The 21,543-nt window shown below is 35.6% G+C and overlaps 1 protein-coding gene across 4 annotated transcripts in view; it reads left to right on the top strand.

Moving 5' to 3' along the window:
• CNOT2 (CCR4-NOT transcription complex subunit 2) overlaps positions 1-21,543 on the top strand; it is a 121,453-nt gene that overhangs the window by 85,689 nt on the left and 14,221 nt on the right. For 3 of the 4 annotated variants that reach the window (XM_062203226.1, XM_062203227.1, XM_062203228.1), the window contains exons 5-12: positions 8,263-8,410; positions 9,112-9,294; positions 11,530-11,609; positions 14,134-14,259; positions 16,342-16,466; positions 17,372-17,492; positions 17,580-17,736; positions 21,443-21,504. In XM_062203226.1, coding sequence (XP_062059210.1) covers positions 8,263-8,410; positions 9,112-9,294; positions 11,530-11,609; positions 14,134-14,259; positions 16,342-16,466; positions 17,372-17,492; positions 17,580-17,736; positions 21,443-21,504 — 1,002 coding nt within the window. The remainder of the gene's footprint in view (positions 1-8,262; positions 8,411-9,111; positions 9,295-11,529; positions 11,610-14,133; positions 14,260-16,341; positions 16,467-17,371; positions 17,493-17,579; positions 17,737-21,442; positions 21,505-21,543) is intronic. The other variant, XM_062203229.1, reaches the window with a different exon arrangement.

The following is a 21,543-nucleotide window of genomic DNA, read 5'->3' as shown; positions in this document are numbered from 1 at the left end:
TACAAAGGTTAGGCCGGCACCGTGGCTCAATAGGCTAATCCTCTGCCTGCGGCGCTGGCACCCCGGGTTCTTGTCCCGGTTGCCCCTCTTCCAGGCCAGCTCTCTGCTGTGGCCTGTGAGTGCAGTGGAGGATGGCCTAAGTGCTTGGGCCCTGCACCCCATGGGAGACCAGGAGAAGCACCTGGCTCCTGCCTTCGGATCAGCGCAGTGCGCCGGCCGCAACAGCCATTGGAGGGTCAACCAACAGTAAAGGAGGACCTTTCTCTCTGTCTCTCTTTCTCACTATCCACTCTGCCTGTCCAAAAAAAAAAAAAAAAAAAAAAGAATATGCAAAGGTTAATAAATGAGCAAATGTATTTTCATAAGGTATAATTACTGGTTTAGAAAGGAGTCATGTGACAAATCCTGTTTGAGTTCAAATAAATGGTTATATTCCTATAATGTTGGTGAAGTGATATTTTGAAAATATGGCTCACTCTTTCAGACTGACATTTTAGAATCTAGTGTATTGAAATATTGAACCTGAGACTAAGTGTGTCAGGTCACAGTGCAATTATTTGCTTCTAATACATACATTTAGGAGATATAACTAATGGAAGATGACTGCCTAGATTGCCAGTCTGTATCTATTAGGACTGACTCAAGAGAGTCAAACAGCTCCTTTTTGGTGGGGAGTCTGAATAAATACCTAGCTAAATGAGAGAGCACAAACTACATTGCGGAGCTAGAGGATCAGTGTTTCAGTCGTGTTAAGTCAGATGATAAAATTTGAGGGACTGGGCCTGCACTGTGGCTTGGTGGGCTAAGTGTCCACCTGCAGTGCCAGCATCCCATATGAGCGCCAGTTCATATCCTGGCTGCTCCTCTTCCAATGTAGCTCTCTGCTATAGCCTGGGAAAGCAATGGAAGATGGCCCAAGTCCTTGGGCCCCAATACCCATGTGGGAGACCCAAAGAAGCTCCTGGCTCCTGACTTCGGATCAGCCCAGCTCTGGCCATTGTGGCCACTAGGGGAATGAACCAGCAGATAGAAGACCTTTCTCTCTCTCTCTCTCTCTCTCTCTCCACCCCTTCCCCAACCCCCATCTTTCTGTCTGTACCTCTACCTCTCAAATAAATAAATAAATCTTTAAAAAAAAAGGGGGGGGACCCAATGTACTTTAAAAAAGTGGATTTGAAGGATTAACTTTAATGAAGGATGGAGAGGTAAGGAATTAGGTGGAGGTAGATTAGAGATCTTATTCTTTTTTTTTTTTTTTAACAGGCAGCGAGGATAGTGAGAGAGAGAGACAGAGAGAAAGGTCTTCCTTTTTGCCGTTGGTTCACCCTCCAATGGCAGCCGCGGCCGGTGTACCGCACTGATCCAAAGGCAGGAGCCAGGTGCTTCTCCTGGTCTCCCATGCGGGTGCAGGGCCCAAGGACCTGGGCCATCCTCCACTGCCTTCCCGGGCCATAGCAGAGAGCTGGCCTTGAAGAGGGGCAACCGGGATAGAATCCGGCGCCCCAACCGGGACTAGAACCTGGTGTGCCGGCGCCGCAAGGCGGAGGATTAGCCTGTTAAGCCACGGCGCCGGCCTGTTTTTTTTTTTAAAGAAAGATTTGGGCCGACGCCGTGGCTCACTTGGCTAATCCTCTGCCTGAGGCGCCGGAATCCCATATGGGTGCCGGGTTCTAGTCCCGGTTGCCCCTCTTCTAGTCCAACTCTCTGCTGTGGCCTGGGAAGGCAGTGGAGGATGGCCCAAGTGCTTGGGCGCCTGCACCCGCATGGGAGACCAGGAGAAGCACCTGGCTCCTGGCTTTGGATCGGCGCAGTGCGCTGGCTGCAGCAGCCACTGGAGGTGAACTAATGGAAAAGGAAGACCTTTCTCTTTCTCTCTCTCACTGTCCACTCTGCCTGTCAAAAAACAAACAAACAAACAAACAAACAAAGATTTTAGATACAACTTATAGGTTTAAAGATCTCTGGGCACCCTGAAGCTGTCCCTTAGATCGGAATCAACATGAGACCTGGAATTAATTTTTCCTGGATGGTCAATACATTGAAATTAAATAATAGTGTAGTTGGAGTGTTTTCTTACCAACAAGACTGAGAGGTTTGTAGAGTTGAGAGGAAATTGTGTTTGTTGAGTTCATTCAGCGTTTTCTAGATATTTTACAGGTAGAAGCAATCACTTACTTTTTTTGGTGAATCATCAGGAAAGGACTCGCAAATTAGGTTATGTTTGAATTTGGCCTTGGAAGAGTGAAGTTGTTTTAGTAGTAAGAACAACATCTACAGCATGGGTTATATTTGGGGAGAATCCACTTTATCAAGGCAAGGGAAATCTATATGGCTGTTATTGGTTTCAGTGAAGAAGTACAATCTTCATGTTTCTGTAGATATCTAAGATCTTTGCTACTTTTCAAGTTCAAGACTACACCTGTGACAGCATGAAATATTCCCCCTTAAAACATTATTTTCTGGTGAAAACCATCTGTTGTTACATTATCTCACATTATCTCATTTTATCTTTTTTTTTTTTTTTCATTTTATCTTCTTCATTAAGACTAGCTGTTGGGTTTCTTTCCATAAACTTGTTTTACTCACTCCAAAAAAGTACTAATCTTTATTTAGTACTCACTATGTGTCAGTCGCTATTTTAAATGCTTTGTATGAATTAACTAATTTATTCTTCACAACAGCTCCATGAGAGACTAAAGAATTTGCCTTATGTTATAAAGACATAGAAACAGGGTTGCTTATTTTCTAAGAGTAACTACGTGAACACAAGTGGAAAACAACAGATTCTTTGAATCCTAGATGCTGTAAGATGCTTACTGAATGCTGTGACACTTAAGGGCAATTTGCACATAGTAGAAACTACCAGTGTTAAATCCACATGTGCTCACAGTCTGCAGAACTGTCTACAGAAGACATTGTGATAGGATTTAGTAATTCATTCTGTTTTTATTGAGTGCCTACCATTAGTAGAAATTATTCTTAGGTCTAAGTAAGAATGTGGCAAATAAGTTAGTTCCTGCTCTCATGTTACTTATATTTTAAAGGAGAAAGACAGAGAACAAACAGGCAGGCAGTACACTCAATGAATTTTGTATGGTAATAAGTACTGTAAGTTAGATTAATGGGATGAGTTGGTGGAGTAACATTTTACATGGAGCAGGCAAAGAGGTTACCTCTAAAGAGGCAATATATGAATGAAGCTTTTGAATATTGAGGAGGAGTCCTTGGAAAGATCTGGAGGAAAGCTTTTTAGGTATGAGCAACAGCAAGTAAAAAAAGATTTTAAGTATTGGGAATGTAAGAATGGACTTAATGTGTTAAAGAGGGCCAGTGTAATGAATAAAGAGAGATCAATGAAGTATCAGTTATTAAGACATCAAAAGTTTGGTAAAGATTTGTTAAAGAGTCTGGATTTATTCTCAATAGCAAAGATTTTAGGATATAGGCTAATTTTTAAAGATTAGTTGAATTGGTTAGAGGAGGGACAGGTGACAAGAGACAAGGCTGCTACTGCAGTAGTCCAGCCAAGAAAATAAAGTGACTTAGATTGTGGTGTAGGTGTTATGAAGGGGTCAAGTGTGAAATGTTTTGGAGATTGAGTTAATATGAAAGAGAGGTATCAAGGATGATTTCTAAGGTTTCAGACATGCCTTTCTTTGTGTATGAGTGCTCCAAGTCTGTAAAAGAAATTTGTGTTAAGGAGGAATACAAGGTATTCTTGAGTGATAAACACAGCTCTTCCACAGATAAAGATCCTTTGGAACTTGTATAAAGATCAGCTAGGTGTAGTCTGGGTTTCTAAACTGGTTCTATCACAGCAGCAACTTCTCATAGTTGGACATGTTGAAGCCAATAGTTCTGTTTATGTTTCTTGTCTCATAACTCCTTGGCACCTAGGAGGCAAGCCCACTTGCCTTCCAAGTTGTTCTCATTTTCATACCCCTTGCCATTCTTTCAGATTGAACTGTTGCTAATATCATTTCATTTATGACTTCTGTACCGCTATGACCGCTAGATACCTGGTTAAATATCTTTTGTTATTTACTTTATATATTGTCTCCTCCAGGAAAACTTTTCTGATCGTAGATCCATTCTATTCCTGAATCTGAGTGGAATCTTAGGTGTTAGCATGCATGTACTCAAATACACTAAGTTACTAAGGTAACACCTTGATAATTATGTTTGTTTGACTGTTTAATCATTTTTAAAATAATCTTTTCATATTTCTGTAGAACAAGAGAAAGCAAAGTGTCTTTGGTGGAGAGAGTGGTATGAGTAATAAAGGTACAGGGAAGATTTGAAGAGAATAGGAAAAAAGGGACAAGATTATGAATCAAGTATTTAGATTGTAAGAGAGTAAGATGTTAATAGAGGTTAGAAAAAATATTTTGGGTCCTGACTGAATGTTGTAGATTTAACTGTGATTAGAATTAATGGTATAAAACAGTAGTGTTCAACGCTGGTTGCACCTCTGGAAACACCTGGGGAGTTTCAAATATCTCAGGGCCAGTGAATAGCCCACTCTCAAACTAAGTCACAGTTTCTGGAGATGAGACCCAGACACTAAAGTTTTCTTGGTAATGCAAAAGTTAGCAACTATTTTTCTAAAAGGTTGGAAAGCTAAGTTAATTGTGAAGGGGCATTGGAATAGGAGTCAGACATTGGATCATTATCCTTACTCTTCATTGTGATTTTGGCCAAGTCATTTAATGGCTGCTTTGAGTTCTTTATCTATAACTTAGTTGAATGATCACTAAGTCTTTTCTATTCTTAAAATCATTTGAGCTTAATAAAGGAAATTACATAATGAAATAATTTTATAGAGAACATTAACCAGCTTAAGTGAAGGACAGGTTGGAGGTAACAAGAGATTGAGATAAAGTACCATTTAGAACTATTATCTTTTATAGTATGGGTCACTGCAGTGAGTTGGTAGAGGAAGTTGGCTGCTTTGGGATTGGAAAAGGAGACACTTTCAGACTTTCTGAGTTGATTAGGGGCTCTCTCCAGCCCCCAGAAAGATTTCAGGAGACTTCATTTAGGTATGAGCATTCAGGAATTAGATTGCTATGGTTGAACTTTTTTCATATAACCTGAATTGTTATTTACCTTTAGCAAAAGATTAAATGAAGTATGGCACATATTGCCAAAACTATTTTAAGGGATGTGCTCTTAAGCAGTTTGTGAGATGGAGATAATGTATGAAATAATTTCTGAGATCATATTCTTTAGAGTTTTTGAAAAATGATCTTTAAAGAATTCATCCCATTCTTTGAATATTTAACTCCCTGCCAAATAAGAGGTGAGAAATATGTTTATGTAGTCTTCCTAATGTTGCAGTATTCTTTGCTATAAATTGTCAGAGTAAAAGAAAATATTTTGATTCAGAATTTTTTTAAATTGTGTTCTCATTCTTTTATTCCTTGTCTATAAAAAAGTTGTCAATATCTTCTCTATAGGATTATTGTGAATAGTAAATAGTACATTGTTGTCAGATCTCAATAAATTTTAATGCTGCTGCCCTCTCATGTCCTCCCAGTCACCTACTCATGTTCATGGAAACATATTTTTGTGTTAAAACTGTTGGGTTTTTATGTGCAAAAAAATCTTTTAAGTTCTTTCTTTTTTAAGTTTGCATGCTATTTGGGAGATCATTTTCTGTGATGTTGGTAAGAGTAAGAGTAAATTTTTCCCACCCTTGTATCTTCTAGTTGTAATAGCTTGATTCAAGTAAATCAAATTTAGTGACTCGGTTAATTTTATTTCTAAAAATAATCTTTGTGTGCTCCTATTCAGTCCTACTGATTCTTTATAACTTCAGCCTTTCCCATTCTTTCCGTATCCAGAATTTTTCTTTGTTGATATTCAGATAATCTCTGGTATCTAAAATATTTCTGAAATTATAAGCTTTCATTATATGACATAGAATAATATGTAAACCGGAAATTGGAATGGAAAAATCTTTTGTAAGATTTTTCCAAAATCTTACCAAAATCTAGCCAAAAGGGTGCTAGATTTTTGGAAAATATGTTTGTAGTGATGATTTTGTAGAAAGAAAAGGAAAGGAAAAATAAAGGTAGAAGAATGGAAACCACCAGGTATTAGAACCAAAGCTGAAAGTAAAATGAAGCGATTGGAGCAAGAGATGGAGGTTTAGGAAAAAAATCTTGGAGAGAAGGAAATAAATGTTGTATTGGACTCTCATAGTGCTGCCAATAAAGAACAGGAGTTAAGAGATCTAAATTCTAGTCCTACTTCTTTGTGTCACCTTAGAGAAGTCTGCTAACTTATTTGAGACTAAGATTTCTTATCTGTAAAATGTGAACACTGAACCAAGCGATCTTTAAGATCCATTCTAGCTCTAAAATTATATACTATTTTTTTGGTGGTCAGTAACTGTGGGAAACATGCTCCTGTGGGAATTTTGTAGCTGTGGCTCACTTGAGGAAGGCATGTTTGTGGAGTGAAATGTAAGCTCTCTGAGAGAAGAGACCTTTTCTCTCTTATACACTGCTATATGCCCAGCAGCTAGCACAGTGTTTGTCACATAGTAGACACTCAATAAATGTTAAATGAGTGATGTAAAAGTATCATTGTAGTGATTCATTATGGTAGTACCTAGAGGAAAACTGATCTGCGTTAGGTAGAGAAAATATTGTGTGCCTCTGCAGAAGCCATCTTAAATAGGCTGGCTTTTAATCTCTTCTTTATTGGCTTCTCCCAGATTCAGAGAACGTGACTGAAGCTAGTAGCTTTCTCGTGGTCACAAAACTGTGACTGGATGCCATTGAAGTGACTGATTTAGACAAATAATATAGCCAATTTCCTTCAAATGTCTTAAAAAAGTAGTGCAGGCCCAAACTGGAGTCTTGTTGGAACATGCATGAAAGGGGTGCACATAAAATATATTGGCTGTATTGCATTGGATTCATTGGCTTCATTCAGTTGACAAGTTAAGTGAGGCTACAAAATGAGTTCTGAGGTTGTAGAATTGGAGGTATCCATCAGTGAAATCTGTGATTCACTGCTGTCCGCTGGGTTAGAAAGTGACACCTTGTTACACTAAAAGATGAATTTAGGAAAGATAATTGAAGCAAAATATTCATGGTACATGTAGTATTCTACTTATTTATTGTTGTAGTTTCAGAATCTTCAGATTTTTGAAAGTCGTGGATCCAAAACTAGACTGAAAAGGGAAAAAAAAAATCACCTTAAGTCTCAGACACTAAGCAGTCTATTTGCTGATTAGCTCTCGTTCTATCTTATCACTTTGATTTAATTTCCAGTTCGAAATTTGGGTGACTGAGGAGCCATTCCTCAGCAGACTAGAAACAAAAAGCGTTAAAAAGTGTGGATTGGGAAGATGAAAGAAAGGAGACATTCGTAGCTAACAATGACAGCATAAATGATAGCTAGAAGTCCTTACTCTGAAGAATAAAAGAACAAAACATATTAAGATGAGCTCTATTCATGATGAGTTTTCTGGATCATTAGGAAAATAATAATATTTCACATTATTGGAATAATCCAGAAAATATGTCATGTATTGAAGTTTGCCCACATCTATTAATTTTTATCAGAGAAGTAAACCCTGAGTTGTCTAATGACACCTCTTGAAAATGTTCATGTCCACATTTGGCCCCTGAAGTCCCATATAAATACAGGATCGTTATACTTTGAAATCTTTTTAATATTTTAGATTTTTATGTCTTAGGGCTATATCAGGTTGAAGTTTTTTTTTTATAATAGTTGCTGGAATTTTATGTTGAGTTTGTACAAATTATAATGAGAAATATATATAAACATTAGGGACTTTCTAAAATGCATTTTTTAAAAAAGTTAAAGCAAACTGCAGGTAAATGTTGTTTCTTTGTATATCAATTGTGAAATAAAATATAAAAACACAAGATTATAAAAATTTTTTAAAGGCATACAAATATGCCTTTAAGAAATTTGAGAACAGTATCCATTTATAATGTCATAACATCTTATTTGTTATAGTCATCAACTGACATTTTATTATAAAATAGAAATTTGATAAAATAGAAATGAAAACAGTATCCAATCGTACTATTAAATTTCAGACTAGAACATACTTTTGTTAAGGTCAGAGTCCATTTGAAGTGAATTGACTATATCCATATAAAATTTGCATATTACGTTAGGCCATTTAAAAGTGTTTTAAATTGCCAACTCCAGAAGATGGATAACAATTTCATTCCTGTTGGCAATGAATTTCCTTCTTCTGAATTTCTTTATTAGGTGCACTAGGCCTTCCAATGAGGGGAATGAGCAACAATACCCCTCAGTTAAATCGCAGCTTATCACAAGGCACTCAGTTACCGAGCCACGTCACGCCAACAACAGGGGTACCAACAATGTCACTTCACACGCCTCCATCTCCAAGCAGGTATTTATTGATGGACCAGAATATTTTTCAAAATGTATCTGTGTAGAGTAAGCAAGTTTTTTTTTTAAGTAATTATTTGATTTTTCTGGTTCAGTGCCTTTCGTTGAGGGGGAAGATACCTATGCTCCTGTGCTCGTTTTGTTTCATTTAAGAATGGATAGGTAATAGTGCAAGATGTTCTTATTCTACAGCTAGCATGCTGGTTGTTAACTGGGTGGATATCAAGGGTTACTCATCTCCTGGAGAGCTTTTTCAAAAGGCAGCTCTCTTCCTCATAGGAAGATTGCATAAAATAACTCCCCAGATAATTCTGATTCTTGATTCGCCACCAAAACACCCATCGGTATAGCAGAAATAAAGTAAACTGGATGACATTATGCATATTAATATGAAGAGAATAGAATGACATGCATTTGGAATGAAGTTATTCTCAATACATTAGTGAAATACATTTGTATTTTATGTCATAATCACACCAATAGCTCTCTCATCTTAGATAATACCTTATATTAGTTTCACTATAATTTGCCTTTTTTGGTTTATTCACTCTGATTTTTCTTTTTGAAGAAGTAGAATGACTAGACAAAAAAGTTAGGATTGCAATTTGAATTAGATTCTAGGGTTGGACCAATTGATTATTTATAGAGATTTTAATGAGTGATTATAGAGAGCTTATTTAGTATAATGGACTTCTTTTTCAGGGGTATTTTGCCTATGAATCCTAGGAATATGATGAACCACTCCCAGGTTGGTCAGGGCATTGGAATTCCTAGCAGGACAAATAGCATGAGCAGTTCAGGGTTAGGTAGCCCCAACAGAAGCTCGCCGAGCATAATATGTATGCCAAAGCAGCAGCCTTCTCGACAGCCTTTTACTGTGAACAGGTAAGATGTTTATTGATACTGTGTATAATTGTCTTTTTGGATATCCTCAGATTTGCCTTTTTGTATTTTAATGCTTTGTTCTTGAATCTTGGCTTCTGTCTCGTGTGTTTCATCATACATTTATGACCAAAGATTCTGTCGCACATCACAAGTTCAACCATCTCAAAACTAAACATATGTTCTTTTGAAAATTACTTTCATTTTAGAAAGCACTTTAAAGCTTGTTGTTGTTAGAAAAGGATTGTTCTTGGGTTCCCACCAGCCAAATTTTTGTTCCTATGTCCTTTATTCATTGAGATTGGTTACCACCTCTGTGGAAAGATTTCTGGCTTTATGACTAGGACCAGAGATACAGTTGACTATTACTGCCTTGCTTCAGTTGTACTTTGGCTAAATACCTTCTCAGTTAAGATTCAGTTTTGTGCTTTGGAGACTTACTTACCAAAGTCTTTTTTAAGACTGTGTCTAGAAAACTATCATGTCTAAGGAATCTAAACAAAAAGATGAGCTGTTGTGCTTTTTTACTCTATTTTGCACTGTTGTTCCATATACTATGCAAATAATTTCCATTTAGGATTTTCAAGCTGTTTGGGTAATTTATATAGGAGTTGTATCTAAAATACAAGACTTTCTTGCCAAAAAAAAAAAAAAGCATTCCAGCTTGATTGCCTATATTTTGTATGCAAATTTTATATGTAAGATAATTATTTTAAATGAAAGGCTGGGAGGGGGGCTTTTATCTAGTTGTTATCATCTTACCCATTTAATTCATTTCTGTGAAGTACTGGTAAAATCTGAATTAAGAAAGATTAGTAGTACATTTCCTGGTTAATCTTCATCCCATAAGCTCCAGTTCTTTTATTTAGACTCATGGATATTTCTTAAATCATTTTATGGCTCTTATTTTTAAAATATTTTTTTATAAAGGAATATCAAAATTCTCATCTCCTTGACCCCTTCCTAACCATCTTGGCCTTTATCACCTTTCCACATTCTTTCAGTATTGATTGTTCATTCAATGTATATTTAGATTTTTACCTGTCTGTGTTTATTCACATTCTGTGTTTAAAAAATATTTGCATATAAATTTTCAATGTAACATGGATCTCTAAAACCCTGCTTATTTCTACTTTGATAAGTTGTATTTATTATAAAATGTTTTCATCTTTGAGTACTTACTTCAAGTTTGAGGGGACCTGTATCATCAGCAATTCTGACAAGATTTTTAACAAAAATTAGCATTGACTTTCCTGTTCTTCTCTGGAGTGTTAACTGTTTCACCAGCTACGTATTTTATCAAAAGTTGTTTGGCCATAGTTTTACAAATGTAGACAAAAATTGCCATCTTCAAAAAGAGTATAACCTTGCTCAACACAGATATACTTATCTGTCTCTTATCAGAAATTATTCATTGTAGAATCTCAATTGCTTAATTATTTGGTCCTGTTCTTAGTTCAGTTTTAATTTTGGTTTTTCTTGCCATATTTAGGCTTGTGCAAAAAAGAGAGGCAATTTGTGACTATTTACAAAAACATTAGTTGTGCATGCAATTGAGAATTGGGGTTCTATAGACAGATTTTTTTTCCCCTCCTACATTTACGAAAATCAAACTATATTTGACAAGAATAATGTGTTTTAGAACACTGAGTTCAGTTAAAGAAAAGCATCACTTAATTCAGGTCAGCTAAACATTTTTGAGTGCCTGTTGTGTCTTTCTGAACACGAAAGGGCAGAGGATGCAAGCCGAGTATGCCATGAACTCTGTCTATCAGGAAACTGTATTCCAGCTGGGAGACAGAGACACCGTATAAAAATATCTGTCATGAAAATTAATAATAGCAAGGCTCACTAGTAAGGGAAGAAAGTTGAGTATTGAGGAAGATTAGTCCTACACTAACCTGAATAGTTTTGAAGTTAGGTACTTTTAGTCAAGTTGGCTCTCCGAGGACACAAAATGGTACTCTAATCTCTCTCTTTCTCAAGGTTCATATATAAATTCTTTGGTTTTTGATTTTTTAACTAATCTGTTTAAGATGTTTTGGTTTTCACTTGTTCATGGAGGGGCTTTAGAGAAGTTTTTGAATAAAAATAAAGAATAAACTCAGAAAAATAAAATTAGAATTGGTTCTATAACGTTGTTTTATATGAGGAGATCAAAAGTATACACTTTTGTTTTTCTTCATCTCAAAGTTAGTATTCTTACTGTATATCTAAAATTATTTTCTATGTACCCAGTATGTCTGGATTTGGAATGAACAGGAATCAGGCATTTGGAATGAATAACTCCTTATCAAGTAACATTTTTAATGGAACAGGTAAGCTTATTCTGGAGCTAGTACCCTATAAAAATATAGTAGATTTCTGAGATATATAGCAATTCAACATACTGGTCTTTAACTATTACAGATTTTTTTTTATTGTGTTAAATGGTAGAAATTAATGAGAAATTGACAGAAATAGGATTTAACTTAGTTAATTTAGTGAACAGTTGAGGGATATTTTATTTTTTACTTGGCATGATAATTTCTTATGATTTGTGTTAAAATAGGATTATTTTCAGAACTCCTAAAGAGAGCCTGAACATTAAATCAGTCTATATTTATGCCTCAGAATCTTTTTTTGCTTCAAAGCTTTTCTTGTCCTTAGCCCTATCACTTTGAGACTTGGTTGGGTGGTGTGACGTACTGACTATAGAAACCCAGATCGAAGAGAATCCTTATAATTACATGGAGCACTTACAGTTTTTTTCTACTAGTATTAATAATACTAATTTTGGCATTTAACCCTTATGAATTATTGATCCAATTTTATTGTAAAGTCAGAATTGAGTATTTGGGAAACCATTTCTGATACTTGATAGTAAAAAAAAAAATTCCTACAATCTGTTGGTTTATTTCTTTGATATACTGCTTAAGACAGGAAAGAACAGAAGTGTGTTGCTATTTTGCTTCAGGTTTCACCCTCTTCACCCTTGCCTCCAGACCCTTTCCTGAGAAAGGATATAAAGGATGTTGTTATGATTATAGGAGCAAAGATGAACAGGATTGTTGGGAGTGAAATATATGTAAAGGAAGTGGAAAGTGAAAGAATCATCAGTGAAATGGAGCATATGTAGAAGCACAAGAGAAGATTTAATAAGGAAATGTCATTTGTGGCTATGGGCTTTTAATTTTTAATTGTTAATGTATGCTCGACAGCATAGATTAATTAAACAAGATTAAAAACTTTTGAAAAAATACTACAAATTTTAGCATTTGTGTGTGGTGGTTTTGTGTTTAAGATGTTAAAATACTACAAAATACTTTACTTCCCTGTTTCTAAAATGTACTGTTTCATACTTTAATATCACTAAAATTAGGCTACATATTGCAGGTTAATTAGAGTTCTTTTTCCTAAAAGGAACAAAAAGTAATGATGTATCAATTTTAGATTCTGAATTAGGATCTTATACACAGCTATTAAATTTTAGAAGTTTTAAATAAGTTTATTTTATGCTAAAATATTTCCATAAAATATAAATTTGAAGGTTTATTAATTAATGTTTGATTAAAATCTGCTCTCACATAATAAGTTCCATCTTGGAGAATGTAACAATGTATATTAAAAGTTAATATACTCATATTCAAATTTTATAATTTATAATCAAATAATTCACGAGATTATTTGATATGTTGTAATAGTATATACATTTATAATTTCTGTTGCCTTGTTCATATGGTAGTAGTTTTCATTGAATTCATAAACTAATTTTTTAAATGTTAGGTATTAATGATTTTCTTTTTACCCTTATAATTTTTAAATGGTCCACTGTCTTGGAATTTGTAGTCTTTTTTCTATTAACAAGTACTCTTGAGGTAATAGTTGGTCTTTGAGATGGTCTTAATTATGAAATTTGGAGAAGAAAGTTACTATAAAATGGAAAAAGTTTTAAAGGCTATAAAACAGTAGATGAAAAAGGTTAAATAAAGGCTGTTTAGAATTAAGTTCTTAAAATCAACGATATAAGGTTCTAAGAACACTTAAAAGTTGAGAAAAATGTGATGATTAAAATAGGCAATGTAGATAAGGTAGATTCAATTTTAAATTTTTAAAGGAAGCAGGATTTTTTTCAATTTAAAATGAGCAAAAAATTTTATTGATTGAGCATGTATTTATTTATTGAGCGCCTACTGTGTCATAGGTAATATAAACTTCTGTTTTGTTGTTTTTTTTCTTTTTAATCATAGTTCGTATTTCCCACCTACTCTCCTGATAGATGGGTCCTACCCTACCCCTACTTGTGTCCCTACTCTCCTATATAATTTCCTTATCCCCAGACACATATTTGTGTATGAAACCAATAGGTTAGAGGATAAAAGTCCTCAGGGGTTTGCCTTCTGCCTGCGACTCAGGTATCTTACTGGCCTTTTTTATAGGAAGTACTGTTATTGTCACATCTGTGAATAACTGAAGCTCCAAGCTTTTCAAATACAGCTCATTGGATATAGTACAGTCATATCACAACAACCTCCCTCTTGATAGTTAGCAGATCATTGTTTTAAGTTATCTTCTACAAGGGAAATAGTTTGTCATCATATTCCTCATTCTGTTTTGAGTCTCAAGGATTTGGAGTTTTTAATTTCCTGGTTATCTACTACTTTGCTGAATTATTTATGAAATTCTTTGACATGAAAACAATCCACAAATACCTTATGAGTATTTACATATACATATACCTAGTGCAGTGCTGTGTATTATTTAGGAAGAAGGCACTGTAATTGCAAATTATATTGTGGTGGGTTTGTATGATCTATTTTAAAATGTTTATAGAATGAATAACTAGTATTCTTTCTTATTTAGACGGAAGTGAAAATGTGACAGGATTGGACCTTTCAGATTTCCCAGCATTAGCAGACCGGAACAGAAGGGAAGGAAGTGGTAACCCAACTCCATTAATAAACCCCTTGGCTGGAAGAGCTCCTTATGGTAATTAAGCTTTTTAGTGATTGTTGATGGAAACTTTGCACGAGACCCACATACGTAATACATATGTATACATATATGTGTGTATACATTTTTGTGCTTTCTAATCAGGTTAGGGTAATTGCCATAAATGATATGTGAAAGGTGATTTTTCTTCACAGAATTCCATGATAGCAAACTTAAATGAGAAAACTTTGTACAGAAACCCAAAAGAATATCCTCAGAGATATTCAGAAGTTTTATTTTCTGCTGGCATTTCTGCCTTTGTTCACTATAAGTGATTTTATTTTTGTTCTTCATTTTTTGTGCTTAATTGGCCACACATTTTTCTTTTTTTTTCAAAAATTTATTTATTTATTTGAAAGGCAGAGTTACAGGAAGAGGAAGAGACAGAGAAAGATCATCCATCCATTGGTGCACTCCACAAATGATCACAATGGCCAGGGCTGGGCCAGGCCGAAGTCAGGAGTCTGGAACTCCATCCGGATCTTTCATGTATGATGCAGGCCCCAATTATTCGGGCCATTTTCTGCTGCTGTTCCAGGCACATCAGCCTGAAACTGTATTTTAAGCTGAGCAGCTGTGACTCCAGCTGGCACCCACATGAGATCCTGGCATTGCAAGTGGTTGGCTTAACCTGCTACACCACAATGCTGGTCCCAGTCACGTTTTTTCAAAAGAATGTGTTCATAGTGATTAATAATTAAGCCATGGTTTCTTAGTATCCACACTGTGGGCTTTTAGCTTGGATAATATTTTACGGAAAAGTGATGCAGGGCAGGGTGAGGGGCCAGGGACCTGTTTTGTTTGTATGGGGTGTTAGCAACATTCCTGACCTGGGCCTACGAATGCCAGTAGGACCCTGGACTGTACCCTCATCCCCACTGTAACAAAAATATTTCCAGGCTTTCACAGATGTCCCCTGGGGGGAAAAATCACCTCTTATTGGAACCATAAATTCATGGCTTGGATGGTTCATGTATATTCTTGGTCATCATTAATATCTTTTGCCTTTTTTCATTGTCTTTAATAAATAAGATTTGGTTAATAAAGGCTAAATAAAAAGAAAGGGAGGAAAGCATATATAATAACAGAATAACAACTTAAGCTTGAAGATTTCTGTAATAACAGTGTGCCCATATTATTTATCACATAAGTTAGTTCCTCTTAGCAAAACTGCATTTATAGGGATCATTTCATCATTTACTCTGAAGCACAATATTTTTTCCCATTTTTCAACAAAGCAGGATTTCTGTGTTTTTCAGAATATGAATACAAGTGACAGTATGTGAAGAAGGGAAAATTTTATTGTTCATATTCTAAAGTTTTAAAATTAGTCTTCCAGAGAAAATAAAACATAATCTGCCCTGGAAGTTAGTAGCTACTTGATTACAGTTCAGACTCTAATGTTTTTAACCTTTCCTCATAGGTCCTTTTTTTTCATCCCTTTAATCATTCCCGTTGCTCTCCTTGGACCATCTCTAGTTTCTCCATATCGTTCTTGAATTGTGGAGCCCCAAACTGGATATTGTTCTCCAATAAGGGCCCGACTAATGCCAAGTATAGTGGGAGGATTATTTCCCAGTTCTTGCATGTTTTACATCTATAACATGGAGTCCAAGAAAATCTGAAATAATATGGAGTTGTTTTATAATTGATTGCAATTTGCTCACTCTGTAAGTCACTTTCAAGTAGCATACTGACATGTTCTTTTAAATTTTATTTTGTTCATTTGTATTTGACGGTTAACTGGTGTTTATAGTATTTATTCAAATATTTAAATCAAACTATTAAACCAGATTTTAAATTATTACCATTAGAAAATCATTTTAAGCACCTATGTAAAATATTAGAATTATAGGATTTACACTTATTTCCCTCGTGTTAGTTTGTATGTTGAGTTATTAATCAATAAATCAAGATTTAGTTCCCCATTGTTATTCTGAATACTAATTCTTTGAAGTACACTTTCATAACATTTTAAAGAAGCTTTTGGTGTAGTATGAGCAAAGATAACTCTTTATACTCTGTAGCCCATTATCACAAGTATCAATTGCAATTCTCCGGATTACTTTTTTTACCCAGTTGGAATGGTTACAAAACCAGCAAATGAGCAATCCCAGGACTTCTCAATACACAATGAAGATTTTCCAGCATTACCTGGTTCCAGTTATAAAGATCCAACGTCAAGTAATGATGACAGTAAATCTGTAAGTACCTGAAAATTGTGTATGTGAGTGATGTAGTTTTTTTCTTTCAGATTTCTCTTATATTAACAGTTACTTACTAAATACATTACAAAACTGTTTATCTTGAATATCTGTAATAATCTAACTTCTGAAGACTGTGGAAAAGCTTTATAACTTAGAAGATAGCCTATTTTTTTCCTATTTCATATAGGTTTGCAAATTTCTGTTGAACTTCTCAGAGTTAATTTAGACTTTTATTGTAGTCCCTGTCAGCTGGATCCCATGAAGTTTGATAATATAGCCTTCTAAGGAGCTGTGTTTTTCTTGAGTAAGTTCTCTCCTTGAAGAATCTTTATACACATTTTATACCTGTGTTGATTCAGCCAGCTCAGCTTCCTCTTTCTGACTTAACAAATGTGTTTATTTCTTCCACATTTCACTGAAAATAGCTTTTTTGTATGTATGATGGTAGTTTGTATAATACTAAAATAATTGATAAAGAAGATTGTTGGGTAAGACTTCACATAAGTGTAAATTTTAAAAATTCATATGTTCCTGAGTTGAATGTTGCTTTGGTATTATTTTGGGGAATGAACTATATTTAATTTTTAAAATTAAAGCATTGAAGAGTATAACTTAAAGTGTATCCCAAAGCATTAAGCCCTGAGAGGGAGAGAGAGAGAGAATGGTATTTTTTTTCCTGTGACTGAAGATATGAGATAATCAGAATATTTTCCCTAAATTTTTTGTACTTTTAAATGCTCAGAAGTAGATGATATTTGGAAACATAATTTCCATATAAAACTTGAGAAAAACAGGTAATATTGTATTACCAATTTAAATATAAGGATGAATAGCAAAGTATAAACATATAAACTTGAATTTGTACACTTAATAAATTTTAATGTCACTTTTTTTTATGCTAGAATTTGAATACATCTGGCAAGACAACTTCAAGTACGGATGGACCCAAATTCCCTGGAGATAAAAGTTCAACGACACAAAATAATAATCAGCAGAAAAAAGGGATCCAGGTGTTACCTGATGGTGGGACTCTACAAATATGTCAAAGTCTTACAGAATGCATTTTCTCTACCTTTCCTCACAAATAAAAACAACTGTTTTTCTTTGCAGGTCGGGTTACTAACATTCCTCAAGGGATGGTGACGGACCAATTTGGAATGATTGGCCTCTTAACGTTTATCAGGGCAGCAGAAACAGACCCAGGAATGGTACATCTGGCATTAGGAAGTGACTTAACAACATTAGGCCTCAATCTGAACTCTCCTGAGTAAGTTATTTTCTTTTCTTCCACGTTTGTATGTGATACCACTCTGCAAAATTTCAACATTAATCTCTTCATCAAATTATGTCTCCTGCTGCCACTCTGTTGCTGTTACCTGTTCACTGTTCAGGTCATTCCCTCTCTTAGTAGCACCTACATCAGTGTCACCCTGGAATATCATTCTGGTTATGATTTGGCAGTTTCAGTGTATACATATATGAGGGTTCTTGAAAAGGTTCATGGAAAAATGTATATTAAGAATAAACCATATGCATAGATTTAAAAATTTTTTGCACTGAAATAAACTTAATCTTCTATTTTTTCATGAAATTTTTTAAGTAATTTCAAGTGATGCTTCCAAAATCCTGAAACATAAATAAACCAAAAAATGCCATAAAATTTTCAGTTACCTTATAATCTTTATTTCATGGATATCACTACTTTGAATTTGTGAATTTCCTTTACTGTGTGTTCCTTCTACTGTAACATAAACTGTGTGAAGACACTAAAAACAAACAAAAAAAAATCCTGAAATCTCAGATCCCTAAGCTTCTCTCCAAAAATCTCCCACAGTATGTCACTCTTTTCTTTAATCATTCCATTGATCTTATGATTTCCAATAACTGCAGACCCTCCATAATTTTAAATTTGTATTCCCATGCTCTCTGAACAACACTTCTGTTTTCTTTCTCTTTTTTATTTTTTATAAAAATATTTATGTATTTATTTGAAAGGCAGTGTAGAGAGAGAGAGAGAGATTGTCCATCCTCTGGTTCACTCCTCAGATGGCCTCATCTGCTGAGGTTGGAGTAGGAAGCTGGATCAAAAGTAGAACTGCTGGGATTCTACCAGGCACTCATGTGAGACACTGGAGTTGCAGGTGGCAGCTTAACCCGCTCTGCTACTATGTTCATTTTATTTATTCTTCTGGGTTTATTTATTTATTTATTTTTTAAGGCTATTTGTTTATTTGAAAGAGTTACAGAGAGATCTTCCATTCGCCACTTCACTCCCCCAGTGGCTGCAATAACTGCAACTAGGCCAAGCCAAAGCCTGGAGCCAGGAGCTTCATCCAGGTCTCTCATGTGGGTGATGGGCGCTCAAACACTACCATCTCCTGCTGCTTTTCCAGGCATATTAGCAGGGACCTGTATTGGAAGTGGAGCAGCTGAGACAGAACCAGTGTCCATATAGATTGTCAGCATTTCAGGCAGTGGCTTTACTCAGTACACCACAACATTAGCCCTTCGTCTATTGATTCTTACAGCTTATTACTCCTCTTCAGTATGACTATCACTCCCTGTGATGAACTCATTTCCTTGTTTTTCTTTAAGTCCCATGGCCAACCATAATGCTTTTTTACATTTACCCTTGACTACTTTACCCCCCCTCTCACTTTGTCATGCATGCATGGCAAAACTACAACTGTGGTTATATTTCTGCCTGTTCCATTCCTGTTCTGTTCTGATGAACCCAACTAGGGGAAAGTGCACAGCTTCACTGTCTGGTTCCTCTTCATGTTTTGTGACCAGGACCTCAAAAATAGACCTTTAATTCTGCCAGACAGCATCATACCAAGGATGCCTAGTCTATTCACTTTTTTGCTCTCATATATAACAGTTTTACACTTTCACAAACACTTAATATAAGAACTTGTATCTTTCCCTCTGTCCTATACTGTTATAACCTACTTTTTATTTCTGTTTTACTAAGAGAGGTGGAAATAATCAGAAGACAACATCAGCATAGTGTTGCCACCAAATCTTAGTACCTGCTGCCGTCTACATCTGCCTTATTCTTTTCTTGTTCTGTGTTACCATAGTCAATCCATGCTGTTTAAAACCTCTTACGAAAACTTAGCAGTTTTCCATTCTTAGATGGTATCATTTCCAGCAGCATACAGATACACTGTTACTTCTCTTCTCAGAAGAAAAATTGTCTCTTGATCTGTCTCCGTGAATTACATGTCCATTTCTTTATTCTCCTTTGAAGCAAAACACAAAAGAATAATCTCAAGGCTGACACTATTGGCGTAGCTGGTAAGGCCACTGACTGTGGTGCCAGCATCCTATATGGATGCCCATTTGAGTCCCGGCTGCTCCACTTTCAATCCAGCTCCCTGTTGCTGTGCTTGGGAAAGCACGAGAAGATAGCCCAAGTCCTTGAGCCCTTGCACCCGAGTGAGAGACATGGAAGAAGCTCAGGGCTCCTGGCTTCAGACTGGCCCAGCTCCAGCCCTTGCGGCCATTTGGGGAGTGAACCAGTGGGTAGAAGTTCTCTCTCTAGCTCTACCTTTAAAATAAACAAATAATCTTGAAAAAAAATTTTCTGTTGAACTCATTCAATCATGGTTTTGGCTCTGCCGCTCCACTAATACTAGCCTCATTCAGCTTATGAAATGACTCCCTTGTTGTTAAGTTCAGTGATCTCTTCTAGGAACTCTTGCTCCTTAAATCACATTCTCACTTTAATTTGAGGACACCATTCTTACCTGACTTCACTGGTTGACCCTTCTTTATTTCCTTTGCTGATTCTTCCTTCTCTTCTTCTTGACCCTTTTTTGTTAGAGCTCTACATTTGCTTCCTTGGTAGTCTTTTGCAGAAGTCTTGTATTTTTAATTGATATATATGGATATATACAGAATCTGAGTGTATCTTACTATTTTATACTGCTACCACCCTGGTTTGAATCATTATTCTTTGTAGCTTGAGTACTCTGTTAGTCACTCAACAACTATCTTTGATTGCCCCTTTCTCCTTCCCAAGCAATCTCTTCTTCATATAGCAGCCAGGAAAAACCTTTTTGAATAAGTTGCTCCTTTGTTCAGTACCCAATAAGAGTTTGTAGTTTCATTAGGATTAAATATCCAGAGCCTTGCCTACAAGGTCTTCTTAGTGACCATCTTTCCCGTAATCCTTCTTCAGCAACTTTTCCCTTCATTCACTGTGTCACAGCTTCCTTTTTCCTTCTGTGTATGGCAGCCATGCCCTGCCTCAGTTGGTGTAGCAGTATCCTCTGACAAGAGCAGTTTTTTGCTAGGTAATTAATATGATTATCTCCTCCTTTTCCTTCAAGTTGTGTTAAGATCTGACTTCCTCAATAATACCTTACCTGACCACACTACTTTAAATATGCAGCCAGTCTCCTCCCCCAAACCCTCCCCTAACACGGGCAATTATATGTTGATCTATTATGCCAATTGTCTGCCTTCCTCCAGTCTGCCATCCTCAATCCGAAAGTTTCATGTTGTTAGTGATAATTATTTGTTCATCGATCCATCTCAAGCACCTAGAACAGTGCCAGACATATAATAGGCACTCAGTAAATGGTGATTTTGAAACTGCTTTTCATACTGACATTTTATTCCCTGGCCACATAAATGGAAAAGTAATTTAACTTAGGGGCATGGTGAATTCAAAGCATTTTGAATTGAAATCAGTTAAAAGCAGAACATTTTTATTTGTTAATACATGGTGTTACTAATGCTGTATTTTAAGACTATTGAGGGAAATAGTCCTATTGTATTTTTCACATACATATTTGTTTTGGTTTCCTGCTGTTTAACTCATACTAAACCCAAGAAAAGGAATTAGAAGTAAAGAGGCTCATTTTATATTTTAAGTCTTTGTTTCTCCTGATTTTTCTGAAATAAAATTAGATATATTTTTTTCTACTTTGGACTTCAAATTGGTTTTTTTCCCCCTTTTTCAGAAATCTCTACCCCAAATTTGCGTCACCTTGGGCATCTTCACCTTGTCGACCTCAAGACATAGGTAGGAGAATCTATTTGTGTTGAGATCTTTTAAAAAGAT

The sequence above is a fragment of the Lepus europaeus genome, chromosome 10 (genome assembly GCF_033115175.1).
Source record: "Lepus europaeus isolate LE1 chromosome 10, mLepTim1.pri, whole genome shotgun sequence".
Taxonomy (NCBI): domain Eukaryota; kingdom Metazoa; phylum Chordata; class Mammalia; order Lagomorpha; family Leporidae; genus Lepus; species Lepus europaeus.
Note: the sequence above shows the minus strand (reverse complement) of the source record. Positions and strands in the feature narration are given on the sequence as shown.